The 26,718-nt window shown below is 37.1% G+C and overlaps 2 protein-coding genes across 2 annotated transcripts in view; one reads left to right on the forward strand and one right to left on the reverse strand.

The window, feature by feature from the left end:
* Positions 1-5,548: 5,548 nt before the first annotated feature.
* sntg1 (syntrophin, gamma 1) overlaps positions 5,549-26,718 on the forward strand; it is a 62,414-nt gene continuing 41,244 nt past the window's right edge. The window contains exon 1 of the mRNA XM_084398996.1: positions 5,549-5,735. The gene's annotated coding sequence lies outside the window, so the exon portion shown is untranslated. The remainder of the gene's footprint in view (positions 5,736-26,718) is intronic.
* snai2 (snail family zinc finger 2) lies at positions 12,427-15,178 on the reverse strand. The gene is made up of 3 exons (XM_084399235.1): positions 14,956-15,178; positions 13,764-14,276; positions 12,427-13,599 (listed from the first exon to the last, which is right to left on the reverse strand). Exons 1-3 carry the CDS (start codon positions 15,032-15,034, stop codon positions 13,418-13,420), a joined length of 774 nt encoding a protein of 257 aa, XP_084255361.1. The 5' UTR covers positions 15,035-15,178; the 3' UTR covers positions 12,427-13,417.

Below are 26,718 nucleotides of genomic sequence, written 5' to 3' on the forward strand. Positions count from 1 at the left end.
GGGACATCATACAACAAAACACTACAAACAAAATCAAGCCTAATATGTCTACATATATTCTGAGGAAAAGAGGTTTAATATTTAAGGTAAGTGTTTCTCAAGTAATATGAATAATGATGATTGCCCATATAGCGTCGCTAAGCACTTGCTAAGCTGATCTTCTGTCCATCCATGCCTGTTTTCCTTTTTCTTTGCACACATTCCTAGGGTTCGGTCAGGATTATCAGAGGTCTGGATTCCAGCCGTGGTCAGACATAATAAAAGAGGTTGAAGAGCATCAGTGTGAGAGATTAAGAGAAAGACGCAGAGGTCCTGTTATCAGACGAGAGCATCACAGGTCCACGGCGCGGTTCTTTGATGTTCAACGTCCTCGTAAGACATCGTAACTCTCCCGTCCATCTGTTCTGATGTGCTACAGCCCCGCTGAGGTTTCATGATGCTCAGATGACCTGCACAATGTTTTAAGCAGTAAGAATTTGGGGTTTTATTGCATTTGGCTCAAGAGCCAAAACAAGCTAATTTATCTTTTCATTGATGTCTCGATTTACGTCATCTGGCTGCCGTAGATACCTCTAACAAACCCCTCCTTAGATCGGGATGTGATGGAGATAAGAAAATTATTTATGTATTCGGGTATTCATACACAATGTGATCTGCTTCCACACCACAGGGAAGAAAAATCACAACCGAGTTAATTATTCTCCTAGACACCAAAGGGATTAAATAGAGGTCATAATCATAATCTGACATTTGTCTCCTCTAGTATCAGATAAAATCCCAACAATGTCTCAAATTCTGCTCAGATTTGCCAAGATACCAGAGTCTGCAATCAAAAGTCAGAGATCTCCATATGATGTTTTCAAAGTCAAGTCACCTTTATTTATATAGCGCTTTATACAATAGACATTGTTTCAAAGCAGCTTTACAGTGATAACAGGAAAATGACTCAATGATGCAAACAAAGTTCATTTTTTCAGTTCGGCTCTAAAAGAAAACAGTGCCATTGTTCAGCTGAAGTCAGTTCAGTGTTTATTCATTTCCGTTGTGAAGATCATCAGTTATTAAATGAGTTCATTTCATGTATAAAGCAGTTCTGTAGAAAACAGTGATGCCATTATCCAATTAAGTTCTCATTCAACAGTGTAAGTGCAGTCAGATCAATAATATTGTTGGATATTAAGCGTCCCCAACTAGGCAAGCCAGAGGCGACAGTGGCAAAGGAACCCAAACTCCATCAGGTTCTCCATCAGTTCTCCTCTGGCCAACGAAACGAATGAACACGGTGTGATTATGATTCAAGGCTGCATCACAAGTCAGAAATCAGATTGTGGATCAGTAGCATCTGGATACGGCTGACTACGGTAGTCTCGGGATAAACAGAGACTAGCGTAGATGCCATTCTTCTTACGATGTAGCAAGTACTTCGGGTGTTATGGGAATTGATCCTGGTTCCAGTTGACCTAATTCATGCTGCCTAACAACCCAGACAGCAACATAGTGTCGGCCCAGATCTGGCCCACATCTGGGCCACATCTGGGCCGTGTGGAATCCACGTGAACCATATGTTGCTGTCTGGAAATCCTTTAACTGATGTGAATGATAGAAATGTGATAATGTGTTATATGTATGCCAGGTTAAAAGAGATGTGTTTTTAATATAGATTAAAACTGACAGGTGCGTTCCATTCGACAGGGTGTTCACTGCTCCCCTACTCCCTGAGCACGGTAGGTGGACTTCACTGACAATAACCGCTCATTTGAAACGCCCTGCAAACGTCATCAAAGATAGTCTATGATATAACGTAAATATATATAGGACTACATTCATATTTAAATTTTTATTATTATATTATATATTTACAATTATATTGCACTATTTTACAACTACCTAAAATAAAATCACTTTACTTCACAAACTAGCTAAACTGGCTGCATTCACTGAGGTAAATTATAATCATCAAAAATAGTATATGTAATATTCACAACAATAACCGTTAAAAATACTGTCATTTGTATAACAATGGCGAAATGTATGAATATTTACACACATACGTAAACTCCGTAGTTATGACCGTTCTGACTGGTGATGACGTGGTGCGCGAAATGACAGTTGGGTGATCATCGCTCTCCACTTCCTGTGAAGTTGATGTATCGATGTTACCTTATTCCCTATGCCGTGCGCAGTGCCCTTAGAACAGAACATGTTCGCTCCCTTCGGATTGGAATCTCACTTAACATTTACATTTACATTTAGTCATTTAGCAGACGCTTTTATCCAAAGCGACTTACAAATTAGGACTAAATTAAGCGAGTCATCATGAAGAGGCAAAAACAACAACAACGCAAGAAGTGCTCAAAATACGAAGTTCAGGCATTAATCAGAGTAGCATAAGCCCGATAAGTGAGGTTTTAAAGGGAAAGTTTTTTTTATTATTATTTTTTTTTTATGAAGTTAAGTGCTCACGGAAGAGATGGGTTTTCAGCTGTTTTTTGAATGTTGTCAGGGATTCTGCATTCCGGATGAGGGTGGGGAGAGTGTTCCACCAGCATGGAACTGTGAATGAGAATGTTCTGGAAAGTGATTTTGTGGCTTTCTGTGATGGAACCACGAGACGTCGCTCGTTGATCGATCGTAGGCGTCGGGTAGGGATGTAGGCTCGTAGGATTGAGTGAAAGTAGGAGGGAGCTGAGCCTGTGATAGATCTGTAAGCAAGCGTCAATGCCTTGAACTTGATGCGAGCAGCGAGAGGTAGCCAGTGCAGAGAGATGAACAGGGGAGTGACGTGGGCCCTCTTAAGATGGCGGAATACCCTGTGAAGTCCACTTCGCAGTCCACTTACGGTCAAATGGAACGCACCTTCTGTTTTTGTTATTGTTAAGTTTTTGTCAACTTTTGTTTACTGTTGTTATGTTGTTGTTAGGGTGTTCTAGGTGGTTTCTATTGTTTTGAGTGGTTGCTAGGTTGTTGCTGGTGTGTAATATCACTGTGGTCTCTCCCTCTGCAGTTCACCAGACCTCAGTATACTGATCCAGAGCAGATATCTCTCCCGTATATCAGCTGCAAGCACAGACTAGTGGAGTGGAGGTTGACGTTATCTCAACGTGAGTGTGTCTGGCCTCTTATCCGCCTAAACAGCCGAGATCTTGCATCTCAGAGATGCTTTCAGGCAACAAATTGAATAATTTACCGTTCAGACGCCCGCCGCCAAATACAGAAACGTAATCGCACTTGAAAAACCCTTTTGATTTCACAGTTTAGTTGATTTCAAATCAAACTAATTGCGCACGGATCGAGTATGAGTAAATCAGGTGCTGTGCAAAGAGTTTTCCCAAGGAAAGATCATCCAAAGCGGATGCTTGCCAAGTGATGCGAGATCAGAAATGACCCCTGCAGGCATGAAGAGAGGGAGGGAAGGAGGGAGAGACGCAGGAAAAGAGTGACTCAAATGGAAAAAACAGAGCAGAAGAAGAATGAAATGCTTGGCTCATTCATTCTGAATGTTCAAAAGTCCCCGAAGTGCACTATAATGTTACTATTATCATCACCTTCCACCAGAATATCATTCCTTTCTCGGGGCTGTTGAAACATTCCCAAAACTTGTGCAATGACTCACAATGCAATTTCCATTTTACGCACGACGGCGCCTCAACGCTGATGAGCAACACTTGCACAGATGGAAAAAGTGTACTCTTATTTTTGCTTGTAAACTTTAAATATAGAAATTAGACATTTTTTTGCTTTCTTTTTTTTTTTTTTACTGAAAGTAAAGGGAAAGTAAGGCACTGTGATATCGAGACAAATTTGTTCTGATGAATTTGGATGGAAACCCATGTTAATCTTTTTCATGTATGTGAAAAACCACGGTCTTATATAATTATAGGATCATCTTTTATAATTATAAAAATGTTAAATAATTGAAATATGATTAATATGATTATTAATTATTAATAATTCTAAAAATATATAATTATAACTACATTTTGAAAAGTATTGAAATTAAAGTTATAAATAGTTAATATTATTCTTAATTATTAGAGTTTAAAAAATGTGTACTTTTATTTTAATAATTCTTAATTATTAACAATTGTAAAATGAATTGCTGTATACTGTATGGCAGTTATACACCTCTGGTGTGCATTATTTTCTAATAATTCAATGGACCAGTGTAAATTTTTCCGCTTATACTATGGTTACCACACCTCAAGACATTTTTTCAGATGATATATTTCAAGACATTTGTCAGGTTTTAGTCCTTAAAACGCTCTTGTGTGTAGGACTAATTTCTTACACATCTCATCCAACGCCTCCCTTGCTAACTCCAAAATGTCATTTAACGGAGGCTTGAGCCAGTGATAGCAAACTAATGCAGTTAATGCAGTTATTAGAGAGAGCAAGAGAAAGAGAGATTAAGCGTTTGTAAATTACCTGACTGAATCTGTGTGTCTCTCAACAATGTTTCGGCAGCAGCGTTTCTGCTAATAGCGAAACTGTCAGTTTATGATATTTTTTCCTACTATAGCCTATATTTTCCTTATAACTACATATTATATTATTATGATATAATATCATCATTATTAGTAATTATTTTGAAAATTATAATAATATTTAGCAGTAATGTATCAATATAGATATTACAGTACAGTACCGTATAATTAATTACAGCAAAAGCAGAACAAATGACGAAATACAGTAAAAATACAGTAAAGTACTATTTGGTAGTTTACAGTACTGATCTTGTGTACTGTAAAGTGAATTAGTTACTGGAAATCGAAATACAGTAACTTGCTGGCGACCGTGCTGCCAGTAATGTACTGTAGAAATACAAGAAAATCGTTAACAGAGAAATTGTTTCTAAGATGCACACAGGAAATTACTCTAACATGAATGCATTGATTGATTCCTAAGTTTATTTTGTTATGAATGAACAAATGTGCGATCTATAAAGCAAAAACCTTACAAATAAAGTTTAAATGTTGTAATGTTCAAGTTTTTGATCTAAAAAAAAGAAAGATGCGCAAAGAAAATGACTCTAACATGACCATATTGATTGATTCTAAGATATTTAGTTTGTTACAAACAATGTGCAATCTGTAAAACAAAAATCTCAAAATTAAAGCTGAAATGGTATACTGTTGAAAAGGTTTTGACCTTGAGAAAAAGCTTTAAGTATATACTAACAATTTTTATGTTTATTAATTAATTTTATGTTGGTACATTTTTGTGAAGTACACCTGTTTTGACCTGACGTTCATTGAACTGGACAAAAAAAATTACAATTAAAGCCAAACTTTTTTTTTTTCTTTTTTTTTTTTTTGGTCTCATTTATAGAAGCCTCATGAGCTGGGAAAATGTACTTTTATATTTTTCAGAAACTTTAAACATAATTCAGGTCTGAAGGGGTTAGAACGTTCGTCAACCAACTAGATTCAATCATTCAACAGCCCAGTAGTATAAGATTAATGAATCAGCATATAATGTAATTCATACCAATACAATCTTTAATCAGTTGGCAGTCCTATAAAACGTCTTTAGGAATCTTGTCAGAGATATTCCCTAGAAGAGGGACTCTCCAGGCTTTTCCATTTTGATTGTTGACTTAGACAATGCTCTGGTGTTTCCTGAAGGCACACTTTCACAAGATCTGTGAGGGAGCGGGGGAACAGAACGTCTACCCCACATCCTCCTGAGTCAGAGATCCTACAGCTGGACCCGACAGTTACTCAGCAGACACAACGGTACAAACACACACAACACCAGCAAACATTACATCACCACTGCATGTGTGGAGCATTTCTGCAGCGTGTATTTTAAGGTTTGCCAGCCACTAAATGACTGTGGCTACATTTCTTGATTCAGTCAGCAATATCAGTCATGGTTTACTCAGGTGGATTCCACACGGCCCAGATGTGGGCCGGATCGGGGCCGACACTATGTTGCTGTCTGTGAATCCACCATTAAGTGAACATTAGAGTTTATTAGCATGAATTAGTAAGTTTGGAATTCTAGAATGCATTGCAACAATTTAGAGAAATGGTGATTCAAATTTAAGTATATTTTGTTCTGGACAAATTATCAATAGAAACTTTAAAATGTATCACTGCAGAGCATTACATTTGAGATGCTACAGTATGTGTTTATTAAGTCTATTGTTTCTCATTTTTTGTCTTATTATTATTTGTTTTAATATAGATTTAATGCATATAGCATAGCCATGTTTATAGTATATTGATTCAAACAACAAAAATCAAGTTTTTATATACACTACTGTTCAAATGTTTGGGGTCAGCAATAAAAAAAAAAAATAAAAAAAAACTTTTATTTAGCAAAGATGTGTTAAATTAATGAAAAGTTACAGTAAAGAATTTTGCAAAAACATTTTTTAAAATAAATTCTGTTCTTTTGTACTTTCTATTCATCAAAGAATCCTGAAAAAAAAATCCCGGTTTCCACAAATATATGAAGCAGCACAACTGTTTTCAACATTGATGATAATAAATGTTTCTTGATCAACAAATCATCGTATTAGAATGATTTCTGAAGGATCATGTGACACTGAAGACTGGAGTAATGATGCTGAAAATGTAGCTTTGCATCACAGGAATAAATTGCATTTTAAAATATATTCAAATAGAAAACAGTTATTTTAAATTGTAATAATATTTCAAAATATTACTGTTTTTACAGTATTTTTAATCAAATAAATGCAGCCTTGGTGAGCATAAGAGACTTATTTAAAAATATATATATATATATTTGCAATGCAATGCAACACTCACTGACATTCAGACATTTTTTTTTGTTTATTTACCTTTATGTGGATTTTAGATTAATGTGATTTCACTTTGAAAGAAGCACCAAAACATCCCTTTGGATGATGCTAGTTACAGTTAAAGAGAGAGACAATTTTGTATGGAAAAGATAGCGTTATTGCTTGTCACTTTATCACATTGAGTCTGGTTATGACATGGTGTAAGATAAAAAAACAATGCACTCAAAAAAAAAAAAAAAAGAGCTTGAGATGTGACCTTCTGACCCTCGGGTGCACATCTGATCTACTGCACTGATTCAGAGCGACATTCACTTGTGAAAGTAAAATGACAAAAGCCGACAATGACCTGGTCAAGCAATCACCGAGACAGGTTCATATTTTGTCTCTCACTGAGCTTCAGTTGACAGGACCATATGTGGAATTTATATGTACCGGCTCCTCCAGCATCGCGTTGGAAATCAGAATGCATGAATGCTTTTTTAAGAGCTTAAATAAATGCTCCTCGGAAAGGGCACATCTGATACCCAGCCATGTTTATTTGAGAGTTTGTGCTGGTGCGTTGGTGCTGTTCGGGCATGTTTTTCGGCTACAATACCATCATGCGGTGGATATTTTCTAAGGCTTGTTTGTTCCAGAATCTTTTGTCTCCATGGATAATGCCTGTGCAGCTAAATGCAGGTACTGGCTTGATTGTGAAATGTAAATCGATCACTTCCCATTTCTCTTTTGTTTTGGAATAGGCCTTGATATTGGGATAGATTTGGCAACGCACACAATTCATTCTGAAGGGGATTTTAGGCATTACTTGAGCCTATTTGACCTGCAGTGGACGGGTCCGATCAGTTTTCCTGTTTTTGAATCTGCTGAGTGTTGAATATTTAGGGTTTGATTCGAGCGTTAGGTGTGGCTGACGTTTTTTTGCATAAAAACTATTCATAATGAGTGCTGCATTATAATTTTGTCCTTTTTAGAAAAACATTTGAACTAACATTTGATCCTAATAACAAAAATCAAGTCAAGTCACATTTATTTGTATAGCACTTTCCACAATACACATTGTCTTTCCAAGACACTTTTCAGAAAATCATGTTTTTAATGTTTATATAATGTCATATCTTAGTCTCATAGCAGATTAGAGCTGGGCGATAATCTAATTTACATTTTGTGATGATACGAGTTGGGTGATAATATAGATACATTTTGCAACAAAACTAAAAAAATCAGGCTTTTGAGATCTGCTATATATAGCATAAATCACTTTACGTGAGTATACTGTATGTTTGCAGCTAAAGTTGGATAAAATATATATCCAACTTAATATAAATAGCTGGAAAATACAGTTTACATTTTAAGACAATGAAAACAATCACGCAGCCAAGATTTGCTATATAGTATACAGTATATTGTTTCACAACTTTTATTATACGACCATAATATTATTTCCATTTTGCGACGATGAGATGTTATATATAGTCCTACACAAGTATAATGTATGTAAGTGGATAAAGTTGGACAAACGTATCCAACTTTAAATGAATTGCAACAATATATAAACAATCATATAAATCAACTGAGATTTGCTATAATGCTTTTCATGTGAGTGTATACTTGTATTACATTATAACAGTCATAAACTTGCCAGAAGGTGGGAAATTAAAGCAATTCATCCTGGAGGACTTCATTAGTAGGCTAAATATAAATCTCTTTTTTCCTAGATTGTGTTTCATTAGACTTCATAACAACAAAGAGGAGGGAACTAATCAGCCTCTTGCATAGAGTAAGAAAATTAATCATTTCCTAGCAAATTGATTATAGCTTCAATTATATCGAATAATGTAGTGTACTATGAGGCGTTAATGTGTGCTCAGTTTAAAATGAAATCTCTTATGAAATAATACGTTAGAAAGGGAAATAAACATCAGTTGAATATAATAGTTGGTGCTTTCAAATCTAGGATTTGTGTATTGATCTATAAATCATGTTAAACGGAGCAATACCTGTCGAGCTTCTCTACTTCTCAAACATAATTGAAACATAATTCCTATAAAGATTTGTACTTTGCAGGCATTTTCCTGGAGATATGAAACTCTCACATTGATGAGAGATATCTTGTAGGTCATCAAACCAAATGGTATCAACAGAGAGAAATAATCAGGAGTTGGCATATGATTGTGTTGATATATCGATTGTAATTGGTTTAGAGGCATGTGAGCACCCTGTTCCCATCACATGATAGATCAGACATCTTAGGTTAGCAGAAGATTGTAATGATATTGCCTGAGAAGCAAGCGCAAACATGTCTAGCTGTTCAGATTCTTTCCTTCCCCTTTTTTCCTAATGTGCAAATGTATGATTTGACATAAGTGTTGTTTTTGGCTAATGTGGCACATACTGAAAGCTAATCAGATTTATTCAGCTATAGGAAAACTGCAGGCCCCAATTACTCTTTTTATTTATTTATTTTTTGACTGATTACTGTTCTTATATTACTGTTCGCATTCATCTCTGGGATATGCAGATTTAGCATGCATGTTGATATAAATGACTAAGGAATACAAGTCGCCTTCCCTTCTGGAAAATCCAGCAGATTGGTAAAGAAGCTGTTTTTTGGAAACATAGTTTGGTTCAAGCATAACCAAGCTGGTTATGTTCTAGAAACCTGCTGAATTTCAAAATGTGACTCTCTTTTGGCTTAGGAGCTATTTTTCAGTGAGTAATTAATTAAATGAACCAATTATATGAGGTAACAAGTTCACCATGTTCCTGGATCACCATCTTCGTTGATCCTGGAACAACATTCCAATCAACTAATAAGATTTGAGGGACATGTTCAAGTTTAGGCTTACAATCAGGGTTAGGTGTGAAGGGTCTTTAACTGCAAATTCCCCTACAGGTGCTTCTACATCAGTGTTGTTCACCTATCATTCCCCTCTGGTTTGAGAGATAACTTATGGGTTTTAAACTTATGGGTTTCACAACAAAATATGTCTTACTTGGCAAAATCACGGTGACCTTCTTCACACAGCTATTGTATGGCGTAAGATGATTTGAAATATAGCTTTATGGACTACTTTTGCATCCTTTTTGAAGCTTGTAAGGCTCAGTCCCCATTCATTGCCCTTTCAGGCAACTATAAGAGAATAATGTTTCTGTCTTTTTCTTCAGGTCAGGCTCCTTCTATCACACACTAATCAGAACAAACAGGCTTTCAACCAGCTTTCTAATTTAATCTGTTCCGTTTACAGGAGCTGCTGCTTTAGTGTGAAGTCAGCAGGTTGCAGAGAGAGAGAGAGAGAGAGAGGGAGACTTAACAAAGAAATGTACTTCCTTTGTAACCTTGTTGGATCTGTCCTCGAGCAATGGTGACGGTAGTCTTGTGAGGGAAAGGCCTGACGTGACGTGGGGCATCAAAAGTTCAAGGAGCATGTGACAAAAGAGCAGAAAGATAAGAATTTCGAATTATATTTTTCTTTCCAATTGCATTAGAAGGTTTTGTCACATGTTTTCCTGACGACTGAAAGAAACCAGTCAAAAACGGTTTACTAATGACCTCAACCCTGATAGACATGAACTAAAAGCCACATATCTTACTTCACGTTGTCTATAAAACGTTATATTTGCTAAGTTTTGTGATAATAATCGGCAGTTATTATGAACAAAGAGTCATAACATTTATCTGAACTTCCAGAAAACCACAAGATATGTGAACACCTGTACGGCGTCACAGGGGGTCCTGAGGGCCAAAGCTGTCCGACTGTGAGGTGTGTCACGGTGAACACCTGGAATAGTGCAGCCATGCTCAGATCATGGAAAGATAAACCACAGAGCATGGAAAAGTCAAGTGTTTTCCCAAAACCTTTCGACAGAGCAAGTGTTCACACCAGGCCTCTACTTGTACTCAGTAATTTTGTCTCATTCTGGATCACAAAGAGTGAGACCCTGGATCACAAAACCAGTCACAAGTCGCACGGGTATATTTGTGGCAATAGCCAACAATACATTGTATGGGTCAAAATTATCGATTTTTCTTGTATGCCAAAAATCATGAGGATATTAAGTAAAGATCATGTTCCATGAAGATATTTTGTACATTTCCCACCGTAAAGATGTAAAACATTTATTTTTGTGAGTGAATGCAGCACAATCACGACATAAATGGACAACTTTAAAGGCGATTTTCTCAATGTTTAGATTTTTTTTTTTTGCACCCTCAGATTCCAGATTTTCAAATAGTTGTATATCAGCCAAATATTGTCCTATCCTAACAAAAAAATAAATATTTATTCAGCTTTCAGATTATGTATAAATCTCACTTTCAAAAAAATGGTTTTGTGGTCCAGGGTCACATATGCATCAAGAAATGTTTGTGTATAAATATATATATATATACTGTATATACATTCATAAATTTACATTATATATTAAAGATAAATCTTAGTAATCCCAAGAAAAATATCGTGGACTTGGTGACATCAGCAAAAGATTTAAAACGGAGCAATTGATCGAGAGTAAAACATTTTTTACCTTTGGAATAATGGTTGTCATTCACTATGAGACCAGGAATGTTTGCTAGAAAGGAAATAAGGTCAGTTTTGATTTCATGTGTATTTTCAAGATGATTTTTGCTATGCAGTTAGAAGCTGCTTATTCCCAATGGTCAGTTCAGAATTAGATTCAGTAGATGAATGTTTGAAAACGCGATTGCTTTGCGCCAGTCCTGTGAGTTCCCACTGTGTACTGTGAGGTTGCTGAGTAATAATCCAGTAAAGGACTTTCACATGTGTGAGAGCCAGTCTGGCTTTGCTATAGTGGCCCCTTCAGAGACCCAGAGTCTTCAAAGAAATTGGCAGCAAAGTGAGATCAACATAGGGAGGAGGTGTAACATTTGGGATTTGTTTGGGAGCCGAACAGGTTCGCAAGGACAGGTTCATGTGGCCACACCACAAACTCGCAGACTTTAAAACGAGTTGACCTCCTGAGGACATTTCATTGAGATGCACAACAAAAGTTTTGTCTTGTATGGCTCCCACATCTTTTGACCACCGGATTTCCATGACTGTCTCTGATTAACTTTGAATCCTGAATATAAATAGCATCTCCACCAGCTTGACTTTTAAACGAATGACAGTAGTTTATACAACTTGCATTTCCCGCCACAGTAAACTGCAAACACATTTGCATCATGAAATGCTTAAACTTCACTTTGATGAACTCCCACTAACTGTGGGAACGAGTCAAACCATATTCTAAATTCAGGAACAGTTAACAAACCAGCTCTTTACATCCTCCACAACCATGTTTAACACTATTTTCTAAACTTTGTTAATGCAGACAGAAATCAGCAAACAGGTTCAGATTGAAATGAAGTGCTTTTCACGAGATTTCTGTAAGAAACGTTCCTGTTAATGTTCCGTTAAGGGCCTATTCATTTGCATAGCATTACAAACCCTATGTAAATGGAAACATTAGGCTGATTGTTATTCAATTCAGCTGCTAAAAGCTTAAAGGAATAGTTGTTTTGGACCCAATTGACTTTCATTGCATAGACTACAGCTTTCTTCAAAATAGCTTCTTTCCACATAAGAAAGAAAAATCAAACAGGTTTGTAATGAAATGACGACTGCTTTCAGATGGCAAAAAGATAATGACAATCGCTATGAGTTATTCAAAAAAAGTGTAAATTTTATTTTTTGTACAAAATCATACCATTCATTTACACTTTGCAATACAAAGTACAATCATATCAGTGTCATATACATTCAAATAAACAATTACATGGCAAAATCTCTGAAGTTCCTGATGAAAAAAGGCACATGGCAAAGTATTGCATGTCTGAGTGCTGGTTAATTGCTGTCGCTTTATGACCGCACAAAAGTTGAAATACTTTTAATTCAAGAAAATGTCTTTTTGCACTTGTTCCCTGTTTAAAAACATGGCATTAATTATTCCTTTGGTCTCAAGCTCATTGGTGTGCCACCATCTACGGTTTGAAATATCTGACCGATTACCTCTCAGAAAAAAAAAAAAAAAAAAAGTGACCGTCTTACCTATTTAACATTCAGATACAGATATAAACCAGTATAAATTATTGCTTATTAGAGAGGCTACACATTTAAAACCTCCCAAATAGTACAAATCCGTAAACAAATGTACAGTACACACCAACCCAACCCGAACAGGGCAAATACTGTTGAAATGGAAGGCACATGACGGGCGCATGACATGTTGAATGAATCTGCGTTTACACTGAAATGAAAAGGCTTCTTAGTCAGTGAGTTCAGACCACCAGGGATCTGGCAAACAGTCTTTTCTTTTGTGCCTTTTCCTGTCTGAGGGTGTTGAAGGTTCTCCGGGAACCAAACTCAAAGCGGAATGGCTGTTTTGGGTCAGGTTTATATGTTAGTGTGTAGCGTTTTGGGTGCAATCTGATCTTTAAATGACTCCAAAAACACTGTTCATTCAGACCCTGGGGCGACGCATTTTTAAATCGTCAGAGCTTTTTGGGACGCGTTTGGCGCTTCGTATCCAGTTTATCACGAGTATACTGACAGGACGAGCAGGTCCAAGATCAGCATTCACAATCAGAGGCACTTGGTGAATGCAGACCCTGTGTGTGTGTGTGTGTGTGTGTGCGTGTGTGATTCTCTCTCAGTGTGCAATGCAACAGCCAGATTCCTCATGTTTGTGCAGCAGCGACATGCGAGAGAAGGTTTTGGAGCAGTTCTTGCACTGGTATTTCTTCACGTCCGAGTGAGTCTGCAGGTGAGCTCGGAGGTTCGACCGGTCCGCAAATGCACGACTGCAGTGGGGGCATGAAAACGGTTTCTCACCTAATGAACAAAAATAATAATAATTCAGGTTAAAGTACTGCTGCATCATGCAATGCTGCCAACATGATTATATCATGCACACTGAAGAAAGACACTTTAGGTGTGCATTGACATCCACAGTGTTTCAATAGCATCAAATAAATGCATTTGTGTGATCTTCTCACCTGTGTGTGTCCTAATGTGTCCTTGCAGCAACCATGGTCTGGAGAAAGCTTTCCCACACATTTTGCAAACGCAGGGCAGTGTGTGTGTCCTTATGTGCATCTTTAGGGCCCCTAGACTCACGTATTCCTTCTCGCAGTACTTGCAGCTGAACGACTTCCTGGTCTGTGCGTCGCAGTGCAGCTGCTTGTGTTTCATGAGTCCCGAATATGTGCTGTAGGACTTGTTACACAAACTGCACTGAAACTTCTCGGCGTCTGACAGCTTGGTCGACTGTATCCGCTCGTCTTCATCGCTCCTGGGGCTCTCCGAGCCGCTGTGGTCTTTATTAGAGGACGTGTCGGAGAGGGACGAGGGGTATCCGGAGATGGGGGACAGGTCGCTGGGCAGGGGTGACAGGGGCAGGCTGCTGGTAGTCCACACTGTTATCGGGTTGTACGCCAACGGGCTTAACACTTCAGGTTGAGGTATAACAGGCACCGGGAGGGTTTTTAAGACATATGGGGAAATAAACACTGCAATAAAAGGGGAAATGCAATCATGTTAGTTCACTCAACCAGATATACATAAGTGGCATACTCCTAAATCTTCTTTTAAAATGATCATGCATGCAGGTTTTATGGCTATCTTCATTGAGGAAATAAATGGAATTTTTACACTTTTAAAAAGTTAATTTGTTACACTGCAGAACCAATATAAATGGGAACCAGTTACAGGACCAACGATAAACACTTTCCCTTGAACATTCATATACATTTGAAGGTAAACGCTAATGTTATGCTATGGACTTTATATGATATGGATATCCTTCGACAAAAAAAACAATCATAAAAGATGTGTACCGGGTTTCTAAATGAGATATTTTGTTAACGTTTCTAAAAGATCGTAATGGGATGAAATAAGAAATACTAATTTTCCAGTAGGAACTGATCCCGTTTAGGATCCTTTGGATTGATTCGCAATTATTTCATTTAGATATGTAGCCTGTTATGTAGGCTATTTCGTCTTCATGTACAATCACAAATATCAAGAAAAAAAAAGAGGCAATGGATCAATTCAATAAACAAAACGTGTTAGTGTGTTGCCACGCAAAGTGCCATAAACTTAACGAAGAGTTGCAACACACTAAAAGTTGAAATAACTTTAACTTTTCACTGTTAGGAGTTAGACTCATCAAACCAAAAAGTCTATTACCTGTTGGACTCTCCAGTTCACTGTAATTCGGTTTCTTGGCTGCATTGAAATGCTTCTTTACTAGGAATGAGCGCGGCATCCTGAAATACGTATAAAGTTCTCTGGCAAGATAATAATGGTCCTTTCTTCTCTTTTATAAAGTCAAATCGCAGTAATCCTTATTGCTCGGTCCAGCAGGGCTTCATCTTCCAGCGCAGAGCTGCTCTAAAACTCCAGCACCTCTGTGCAAAAAAACAAGTAAATACTTCCAATCAGGTGCAAAGGGAGGGGCCGAGCGTTTGACATGTGCATATTCATGACCACCGGCCCAATCAAAATAGAGGTGTGACTTTAGGGGGCGTGGTCAGGGAAAGGAAGACAGGTGTTCATTCTAGAGTTGTGTATGGAGGTGAAATAATGTTCAGACTTGTCACAGATGGTCAAAGCACACAGATTGCTGAAATGCCATTATTCCTTAATGACTGAATCAGGAAAGACCTTTAAAACAACGATTCATCAATGTAGATCTTGGTCCTCTTGGTCCTAAATGATTTGTGCGTGTGTTTGTGTTTATATATATATATATATATATATATATATATATATATATATATATATATATATATATATATATATATATATATATATATATATAGTCTTTATGTTGGTGGCGTTTAATTTTACTAGACATTCCTTAAAAGTGTTCATTTTGTCACCACCCACTTGTAATCTTTAAATATTTGTTATGCCGGTTTTCAAATCAAACCATACAAAAATATATTTTCAAAAAATTTTTTTTTCATATACATCATATACATTTAGTTCTGGATTTAGAGTTAAAGTTGAATAAAATTCAACATAAACGTTCAAGCACGTCTGGTTTACACGCAGTTCACTAGCGCCCTCTCGTGTTTAGTACTAGCTACTTCTAATACAGCATGATTAATAAGTTACCTTGTGAATAAGGTTAATTAGGTCTTTTTTTCAATATGTAAACAGTAAAAGGGATGGAGAAGTAAATTAAGACTAAAACGGAATATGTTAAATGCATACAAAATATATTATCAAGTTTTACTAAAAAAGTTCAATTGCTATATTTAAATGATATGGAGGCACATGTAATCAATAAACCAGTTGATTAGAGACATTTTATACCCTGTATGTTACATTTTAAATGTGCTATTCTAACATGTTCCCTTGTGTTTGTGCTGTATCTTTCTTATGAATGTCACTGTGTTTTTTTATCTAAACATTTTTTACTGTGCCTTGGGTGTCTAATTGCTTTTTGGAGTCAGTCACTATTCATTGTGTTGTAAAGTCACTACATTTTTATGCTGATAGAACCATTAGCACCTCTGAATGGTTTACATTTAGCAAATTCTAGAAACGATTCATAAATGGAAAGCTGATTTTAGATGGGTGTGTTCCAGTGAAAACAGAACAAAGAGTGTTTTCAGAGTTAAGCTGATAGTTCATAAAGACACATCATACTTGAGTCAAGCAACATAGACCAAAGTGATTGAAAACTGTATATGATATTTGGATTCATTTTCTGCTCAAGAAGCATCAATAAGAAAAGTGAATAGGTTAAATCAATAAGCATCAAACGGAGATAACAGATAACCATCATCACATCATTGCTGTGAATATAAAGGAAGCACCTCTCAATGGGTCTCGAGTAATTAAAACAGGCACACACTAAGCAGATTTTCTACATCTTCTGGGGGAAATTTTAATTGTAAGTCAGATTTCTTATCAGCCAAAACTAATTACAGAAATGAAGGTGGTATTCTTTGTTCATAGCGTCGTAAAAGCAAGGGCATTCATTTCTCTCTTCTCAATGACATGATTAAATGTGTCTGTATTTCTCTGTCTGCATGTTTGGTGGTATAAAGCACTGCAAAAAAAGTGCATTTAAACAATGCATTGCATGCATTATTTTATATAACAAAATATATATATTTGAATGCATTGCATTAGTTTTGTTCCATTAGTTTTAATTATTTTTAGCTGCTATTATTTAGCTATATGTCAACTGTTTGTGCATGCATTGTTGACTCCAATTGCATGGGGCCGGATGAATGTATTGACGAACAGAGACTGGATTGTGTTGCTGAAAGAAGGGAAATAAATGTGAGTGCAGCACAATCAGGCTCCTTCACAACCTCTGCTTCAGGAGATCATAGTAACGGCCATTCTAGATAAGGTGCAATGATAGATATCCAGCAGAATGTTTGATGACTCAATATATGTTTTATTTTAATGTTAATCTGCTGTGGAGACTGTATGAGCAAGTCATTTTAGCAGATGTTTTTATCTAAAGCGACTTACAGTACTTATTACAGAGATAGTCTCCCTGGAGCAACCTAAGGTTAAGTGCCTTGCTCAAAGGCACAATGGTGATCGTTCATGGATAACCCATTGTGGGAGTCAAAATTGTAACCTTTTTGTTATCTTTGATCACCCAGTGTTGAGACTGAAAATCAACAGATAATACAGTAGAGAAAGAAAGAGTGTGCCTGTATGTGCCAAATATTCCCCTTTTTTAAATAATTTGTGATATACAAAAATGCTGCTAAACAAGAACCAGAGCAGACTGAGAACATGCTGACTGCATGTATTTTTGACTAGCTACTATATTTTTCTATAGCCTACTTCAACAGCTCTTCATTTCTTTCCAATCATAACGAGTCTTTTCTGTTGTCTAACTAGCAACACTCAAGCACGTGCCTGTGAACTCATTGTTAAAACTGATAATTTGTAACGTGTAGAAACATCGTTGGTTATGTAAAGCTTTGTGGGGAATGTTCTCGCACAGCCCGTGGGTTCCTCTGCCTCCTTCACCAAATAATACCGCATTGAGAATCACGCACATGACGGAGCCTTAAAGTGGCACCCTCTCGTGCTTATGTGCACCGTTTTTCCCCTCAGCCTTGACTTTCCGTTATAAATATCATGCTCTTATATTCAGACTAAAATGGAGAGATGTTTAGCGTTAGGGAACAATGAAGGAATGAAGCGGTGGAAAAGAGAGAGAAAAGGCGCGTGTGATTAGCATAGGCAGGCTCGGTTAGCGAATCGGCTCGTTCGGAAGATTCTCTTCAAATGAATCGGTTCAAAACACAAAATCCCAAATTCGATTGAGTCATGGCTCACAAATGTTTTCAGATCTACCTACATAGGTTATGTTACATTTCATTTAGGTTTTTAGGTTAGATTTCATAATGATTATGGTCGCAACATCATCCCCCTCAGTTTAATTTTAAACATAGATATATAGATTCTATAGATTGGAGAGGAAGACTAGCGCTGCGTCCGAAATCGAATACTTCCCTACTATTCGTACTACTACTATTAGTAGGCGAAAAACAGTAGTATGTATGAATACATAGTATTCGAAAAACATTAGCTGAAAAGTACCCGGATGACGACTACTTCCGTTGAGATTCTTAAGTGTGCGTACGATGGACACTACTATCCCATGAGGCCACGGGAGAGCATTTATGAATGGAAGTGAAGCGATGCAACTGACGCAGGTCACATGATAATGACAACATGGCGGATGTAGTATGTCCAGATTACATGCATACTACACACATTCATACTATATAGTGCATTCTGTACTTTTTAACAGTCGCAAAGTATGTACAATTTCAAATGTAGAGACTATAGTATGCGATTTCGGACGCACTGTAGTTTATGCTTACTGCATAGGCTACTTCCAGTATATTATGTACACTATATTACTACATTCTATAGGCTATATTGTGAAGCAATAGTAATAAGAGTGGTAGTAGGCTATGCTATTCCAAACGTAGCCTATATATTTAGAAAAAATATACTCTAGGCTGCTATTTCTGCATTATGCACTATGTTTGGCATAGATTGGCATGGAATACTCAAATGGCTTTGGCAGTGCAGTGAACACTGCATGTAACCCAGTGCACTCATCGATTTCTAGGGTGACGAATGAACTGTAAGTGATATTGATTTTTACCATCTCTCATTGTTTGATCAGACAGCCTAAAATTAAGTCATTTTACACCAATTTGAATAAAAAATGCAGAACCATATTTGAATATGGTACATCACACACTCAATTAGGCTAATCATGCAACATAATGAGGTCATGTTTCTAGCCTAGACCTAGGCTTTACTGTTTAAAATGTTTTTTATTGCAGCATGTATACCTACTAATAAAAAAAAAAAAATAATAAAAAAAAATAGTAGGCAGTGTACAGTATATACTGCGCAATATGCAGTACACTAGCGTTCCATTTCGAACACAGAAAGTTCTTCCAAATGCGAGTGATTTAGCTTACAAACGCGTTCGAATCGGCTCGATCGAATCATTTAAAAGAGCCAGTTCAAAGAACGGTTCGTTCGCGAATCGGACATCGCTACTTGTGGTTTTCAGCCGGTCATTATTATTGCTCAGGATGCCTAGCGACAGCAGGAGATATGTAGATGGAAAGCTGCATGGCTCAGATTGCGGAGGATGCTGGAGAACAAGACGGCAGATGTGTCTCGCCTGTTGTGGGAATATAAACTAAGAGCAAGTTTAAAGGACTCGCTTTGGAGAATTTTGCCCAAGCGGTTGCGGATGGAGACTGTGCATTAGTGGTCGTTATGATCTGGAGGCTGATCACTCGTTTTCCCATAGACATTGATGACACATGCAAGAGGGATGGAAGAATTATGAACTTGAAGGAGTGGAACCAATTGCAAATTACCACCTGTTAGTTGAATATCAGGTAAGGTTTTTTTTTTAACTAGCAGTGCTTTCTTAGTAGCTGTGTGTTTCCATCTAATGCATTTCAATAGATGCACATATTTAAATTTCCCCTTCATTTTGTATTTGATAAGCTTTTGAAAGACCTTCAGAGTGTCTAACCAAATTAGTCACCCTTGAAATAAATCAAATTATGGAGAGGACAACTGGAGAGTGAAATCCCTTTCAGAATCTCACTGACCACCCATCCAATTGATCTAAAAAATAAAAAAGAGGCTTTGTAGCCTAAAGTTGAGAGCATAAGCCTCTGATGCTGCATTAGAGATCCTGGAGCTCAGAACAGCCTCTTTATGCACATTTTGCTGTGTCAGATCTTCCATTCAACATCAGGTGCAATAAACCACATACTTCCTTGTTCTCAGCCCTATGCTAAACATTGACTATCAAATTGTTCTTCTGCTGGCAGCCCTTCAAAGATGAGTCTTTAGGGACGCCCATCATTTTTAATTAAGGGTTTCATATCCTGAAGCACCCAATTTGTCCTCAGTTTAATATGATTGAATAATTAATTTGGATAAACATGTAAATATGATGTAGCTTGTTAATATTTGGCATGCAAACATCTCCCAAAGAGATTTTTTGTAAAGCTGCTTTGAAACAATATGCCTAAAGTGCTGTAGACATAAAACTGAATTGACTTAGCACCACAAGTGTCAGACGGTCAGCTGTCATCTTTTTCGTTGTAACCCATCTGTGATTGTGTTGCATGTGGGACTTGTGTTCACATTCATATTCATTAGATCAATAGCCCATTTCTCTCACTCCACTAAGCAAATAACTAGAAGGATGAGCCTTCTGCGTTCTTCAACATGAACAGGCCAGCATTATCATAATGTTTTGCCAGCGTGATCTGTGACAGATTGCTCATTACGCACATAAACCCTATAGTGCCTCATTAACACGAAACACTGTTTAAATATAGTGATAATGGTTCACTTTGCAGAGGGAGGAGTGAATGTGTTATGTGCGTTGTTGACTCAACCTGAATGTGACCTGCAGACAGCTGCTGAATATCTTGTGGTTTTCCCTTACCTAAAAATACGTCTTTCCTACGTTAATACTTTTCTTGTGTTTTATGGTAAGCTATAGTGCCATAAAACCGCAAGTGATCAACCCACTCAAAACATATATGCTGACAGATAATTAGGGTGATGAGAATTTGTCTGGTCAAGAGATTAAGAAACAAAAATAGATTTTCTTTTGCACAGGATAAGAGGTATTTTATGCCTTTATGAACATCCATACACTCTAAAAATAAAGTTTCTTTATGGGCATTCTTTCTTTGGCTCCATGAAGAACCTTTAACATTCATGGAACCTTTCCACTTCACAAAAGGTTCTTTATAGTGCACGCTAGAAAAAAAAAACCTAGGGTTCTTGACTCAATTTTTAAAGGACTCTTTATGCCAAAAAGGTTCTATATAAGGATAAATGTTTAAATGATTGCATAGCACGTTTATTTCTTTTTTTTCCCTAGTGATAAAGTATACAAGACATTTAATTCATCAAATGTAATAACATTAAAATTGAACTGAAACCAAATTAAAGGGATAGTTCTCCCAAAAATGAAAATTCTGTCATTAATTACTCACCGTCGACCCTGTCATGTGTAAGTAAAAGCCTAAATTCAATCTGTTCATCATATAAAGTGATTTTGTCTCTTCAGGAAATTTTGGACTAAACCACTCAATTCATATGGATTAGTTTTACAATCTCTTTATGAACTTTTGGAAAAGCTGCGTAGGGACAGAAATCTCTCAGATTTCATCAAAAAGATCTTCATTTGTGTTCTGAAGATGAACGAAAGTCTTGGAACGACATGATATGAATGATGACAGAACTAAAATCGAACTAAAGTTCTAAAATTATCCCACGATAGGAACCCCTAAAAGTTTCTTTAGGCTATATGAAGCGAGTGATAAAACCCTTTTAGGTTCTATATAGAACCATATATAGAATCCTTTAGATGGTTTAAATGGTTCTATTTAGAACCGTTGGCAGAAAGATTATTTTGGAAACCTTCTACGGCATCCCTGTGTAAACCCCATTTGGAATCTTTAAGAAGTTTAGACATGATTTCACAAAATTATATTGTAGCTTGATACATGCTATAAATATTCATATACCTTTAATGAATATTTAATCTGTGGTATATCTGCTACAGCATGTCAGATTTGTACATTTTATTTGACTGCATCTCTATTTGTATTAGAGTCATGCTCTCTTCTTCATGGATGTAGCTGCTTCAGACCCATCAGTGCTTTCCTATAAGAGATCCACCCGAAGTGTGTAAGTGTCAGGAAGGCACCAGGCAAATCTTTGCTCATGCCTGCAGTGCACGGTTTATCGTTTTGTCTCACTTGCAATCGCAGCGGTGGCAGCATTCAAGGTTACCCAGCGTACCCTGAATAGTAACAGACAAGTGCTCTTTTGATCCATTAGGCAGCGGAAGCATCCAGCAGACATTTCTTGTAAAATGTGATGGGACAGATGGCGAGGCCTTTGTAACAGCAGTGATTTCTGTGGAACAAGCTTAAAAGAACGCATGCAGGAACAATGAAAATAATGGGGTGCGTATAAGAGCGATATGATGATAATGGTGTGCTTTGATGCTGGTGCTCTCCGGGCTAAATAGTGTGCGTACTTTTATGCAACATTGCCGTTAGTAATGTAATTAAATAGAATTGGTAAATCAATCAAAATGTCTTGCATGAACATTATTCTGAATGAACACTGAACACTGTATGTAAAAAATAATGAACAGCCATTCCCAAACATAAATTGTGATCAATAATACTGAGACCTGAAAACCTCTGGAATGACTTGAAACGCCAACCACAAATCCCTTCATCCGTGTTCTAACATCTAGTGGAAAGCCTTCTCTGAAGAGTGTAATAACAGCAATGAGAGGATCAGCTCACTATTAATATCCATGATTTTGAGCTTTAATGTCCAGTAAGCACATTTAGGTCTGGTGTTTGAATGTGCATTAACTTTTGGCCATGTGGTGTAAGGAAAATTTGGGTAAAACGTGTCTGTGGGTAAGCTGTGTCACCCCATTAATCAGACAAACTGTGCGTATTTTTTTTTAAATAAATGGACATATATTTTGTTTTTATGCTTTTTTTTGCGTGCCAGTAAATTTTCTGCCATTTAGTTAAAGTGCATTTTATTTCACAGAAAATATGTACGATACATGCTGATGAATTGGCACTGTTTAAAACACACATATTTTGATTCACTAAAGCCATGAATAAATCATTTTCCTAAAGTGGTAGCTGTGGGGTAAGTTGTGTCGGTAGCTCAACTAATAGTGATGAAATATGAATACAAACACTGATGCAAAATATCGACAATCGTTTCGCTACAATAATATAGTCTGTATATATTAAAAAAAAATAGAATATTTGAATATAATTTTTAAAAATCTGTCTGTGAATAATATGCATTAAAATAAGACATTAAAATTGGAGTATGCAAATTTTCTCCAAATATACAGTATATCTTCAGTTAAAATGAAAAATGTGAATTTCAGTTCATATTTAATATTACATGGCTTACTCCGGTAAAAAATACTTTTTTGTTTCTTATATATAAAAGCTGCATTTCTATGGTCCTTTACTAAAGATGCTTTCTTCAATCAGTTGATAGAATACATCTTGAAATATAATAAGATGTATTCATTTTATCGAATTTCTTCTTAAGTAAAAAGTGACACATCTTACCCTGCTCTCTTCTAGAATAATGTTGGAATATGATGGAGAAAAATGCAACATCTTTCTTGAGAGAATTTTTTTTACTGAAATATTCATCAAACTCTGCATGCGTCTACACTTTCACTGAGCCGTAAAGTGCGTTACAATGTGTGTTTCTTTATTCGGATGCAGATTGTCATGGACCATATGGGTTTTTTCAGAACGTGTAATGTGTTTGCATGCATGCAAGGATAGTCAAAGTCAAAAGGAACAATAGCTTCAAGCAGTCATGCTAATTCAGTCTTGTCAAGTGCACACAATATTAAGCTCAGCCTTTTGTCGCCAGATGATCCTTGTTTCTTGGCTGATGCTTCATGTTCAAACTGTTTGGTTGCTAGAATAGACCCCGTTTTGTCATGCTCTGTGGTTGCTTAACTGATTTCTGATCTTTAAATTCTGTTGGCTTGAGAATAGGTGTCTCCACAAACACAGTGCCGCCCCTTGGAATGCCTCAAAATGATGCAGCACCTTTAGAGACGTGATTGGTGTTAGAATGAGGTGCCGTTCAAGGTTTCCATCGTCATTAAGCTCAGCATCGTGCGTGCGGGGTTTCAGTGCATTCAGATTGAGTGACCAGGTGGTCAGAATATAAAGTAATGGTTCATGAATAATAAATTCTCTTTGCTTTCTCATTCACAACTGCTTGGATGCTAAGTTCAGCGTCTCTCGAGCGGCTGAGGGTTAAGTACAGCATTCAAGGGCAGCGCAGCAGTTTTTAGCAACAAGCGTCATTTAGTTTTTTCAGCCTCTGTGAGCTTGACCTGAAATGTGAACTCATTTCTATCTGTAAATGTCTTCATTGCCATGGAACCTGTCACATGCACAATGACTGCTAGTTGGAGTTTATAGTGTATTATTGACAAGTTATTGTTCCTTGAGAATCACAATACAGACCACAAATGGCTCGATCAGTATTCTGTATAACACACCAGTGTGTTTGCTACCTTTATAAAGAAATACCAGGGTACAGTAATGTATTGCATGACATTTAGAAGTGTTATTTGCTTTAAAAAATGCAATAAACAAAAAGTTGGAAGTATGTAAAATAGTATAATTTTACATAAATAATTTACAGTGGCTTACACCATTTGAGATAGTAAACCAGATCTATATTGACTGAATGAATCAGCAGATTTGATCGAATCAGTTGCTTGAATGATTTGATGACTATTTGTTTTGTTCCTGAATTATTTAAAGGTGAACTAAGTAACTTTTTTTTACCTTAACTGAACAGCTTCGGAGTCATTGGAATGGTTATATTACTTATTTCGGGTTGAATGGTGGTCGTATCGCACCCCCCTGGTGCCCGTGAGCGGAAAATACGCACTTGCAACTTTGGGGCGACGGGCCGCCGGCCGCCGCGTCAGGAAGTATCGCGTGATATCAGGTCTCGCGATGTAAACAATTGCTTTACGGCCAAAATAAATCTGCTAAAATGCCGTCATTATTGCGCTCCCTCACGCTGTCCGAACCCGAATGAAGAAGACGTTTTAAAGAATATCCCATCTGCTTTGATGTCGTTGATCTACTAGCCTCTGGTGTCTGAGAATCGCCAACGAGTTTTTACAACAGTGTTGTCAAATATCTTATCCGAAGCTGTGGGGGGAGCTCTAGAGAGAAACCTGCGAGCAAAAAGCGAGAATACAGCGAAGAAATCCCGAAGTTACTGAGCCCCGCTTTAAAGTATTTGGAACATGACTATTATCATTAACTAAAACTATTAAAAACATTTATAGTAATTTAAATAATATAAAATAATATAAGAAAAAATTAAATATGAATAAAATCTACATATTAAAACCTAAACAGCCTAGTAATATTTAAAACAAACTAATAAAAATGACAGAAGCGTCGGCGCCGATGGCCTCGTGGTCAGCATGTAGCGCCGTTGCGCTCGGGCGGCCTGAGTTCGAGTCCCAGCTCGTGGACCTTTCCCGATCCCGTCCCCCGTCTCTCTCCCACCTCGCTTCCTGTCAACTCTACACTGTCCTGTCACAATAAAAGGCAAAAATCACCAAAAAATAAACAAATTGACAAAAGCACATAACAAAATTACTAATAATTAAACTAAATTTAATATGAAAAATGACAGCTAATTTAACAAAAATATGACTTAAAACTAGTGTATCAATAATACTAAAATAACACTGCTTTTGGACATGTTGGTTAAGTTTACTTGTTCGCCTGCCCATTCAACCTTAAAGGTTAATAGTAAACTAACTTGGCTTGCTGTCCTTGGAGGAGACTCGAACCCGAGGCTCGCTTTGAGCTCTGAGTTAACAAACATTGAAAAGTCACAGTGCATTTTGGACTGTTGTCTCTTATTTTTATCTTTTATATTGATGAACGTTTTATCATTGATAAGATCAGTAAGTGATCATTAACAAAGGCGTGTCTGTGTTTGTTAACATACGATTCCTTGTGCAATGATTGCATATTAAAATATCACAATGTCACTACCATATGCACGTTCAAAAACACGGTACATTTTTCTATAAGATTTCAAATCCTCAATTCTGTGTCAGTTGTTGCATACTTGCATCCATAACAAAATTAGGTCTATGCATATAAATATTCATCTCGATTGTCATCGGAAATGCGAGTTATCCGCCTCAGCGACGCTCATCATGTTTACTAATATGTGCCAGTTAGTCTCTTGTCGACACAGCTAATTTATTCTGTTTTTAATGGGCTGGTCTCGCTGACAATTGAGCAGAGAGACTGTTGTTAACTCATAAACACACCAAACTTTGTCTTGGTCTTGAATAACGATACGGCTCGGTCTGCTACTTGACAGCGGCAGTAATTAGTTGCCCATCTTTGTTTGGTGTAATGAGTCTCATGTGTCCATTATGTTTCTTCTGGCACCTCTTCTGTACCTTCAAACGCTGCCTCGCCAAAAGTCATCCGTCACGGAGAGAGAGGTCAGGACTTGAGTCTATAAATCTACCATTCGCTATTTTATCGAGCTTCATTCGCATTGTTGCCATTCAGTAGATGTGGTTTGTTGTGGTGATGTAGGTCAGCGGGTCTCGCTGGTATATTAACTAATGAGGGCTAAACAGAGACCCGCCCAGCAGGCAGAACAAGGTTGCTTTTGGCAATGAGATGTCAGAGCAGGATAATGTGAAAGGATGAAGCTAGGATGAAACTTTAATCAAGCGTAACGTCATGCCCAGACTCTCTGAATGACCTTTGCATTGCTCGCCCTAAGCGTGTTCAACAGTGCAACAGTGTC

Source organism: Rutilus rutilus, assembly GCF_951802725.1.
Source record: "Rutilus rutilus genome assembly, chromosome: 24".
NCBI lineage: Eukaryota > Metazoa > Chordata > Actinopteri > Cypriniformes > Leuciscidae > Rutilus > Rutilus rutilus.

Coding starts and splice junctions, on each gene's coding strand:
- snai2 (XM_084399235.1), bottom strand. CDS start 15,034: ATGCCGCGCTCATTCCTAGTAAAGAAGCATTTCAATGCAGCCAAGAAA. Junction 14,277..14,955: donor TGAACTGGAGAGTCCAACAG/GTAATAGACTTT, acceptor CTTTTATTGCAG/TGTTTATTTCCCCATATGTC. Junction 13,600..13,763: donor ACACATTAGGACACACACAG/GTGAGAAGATCA, acceptor TTTGTTCATTAG/GTGAGAAACCGTTTTCATGC.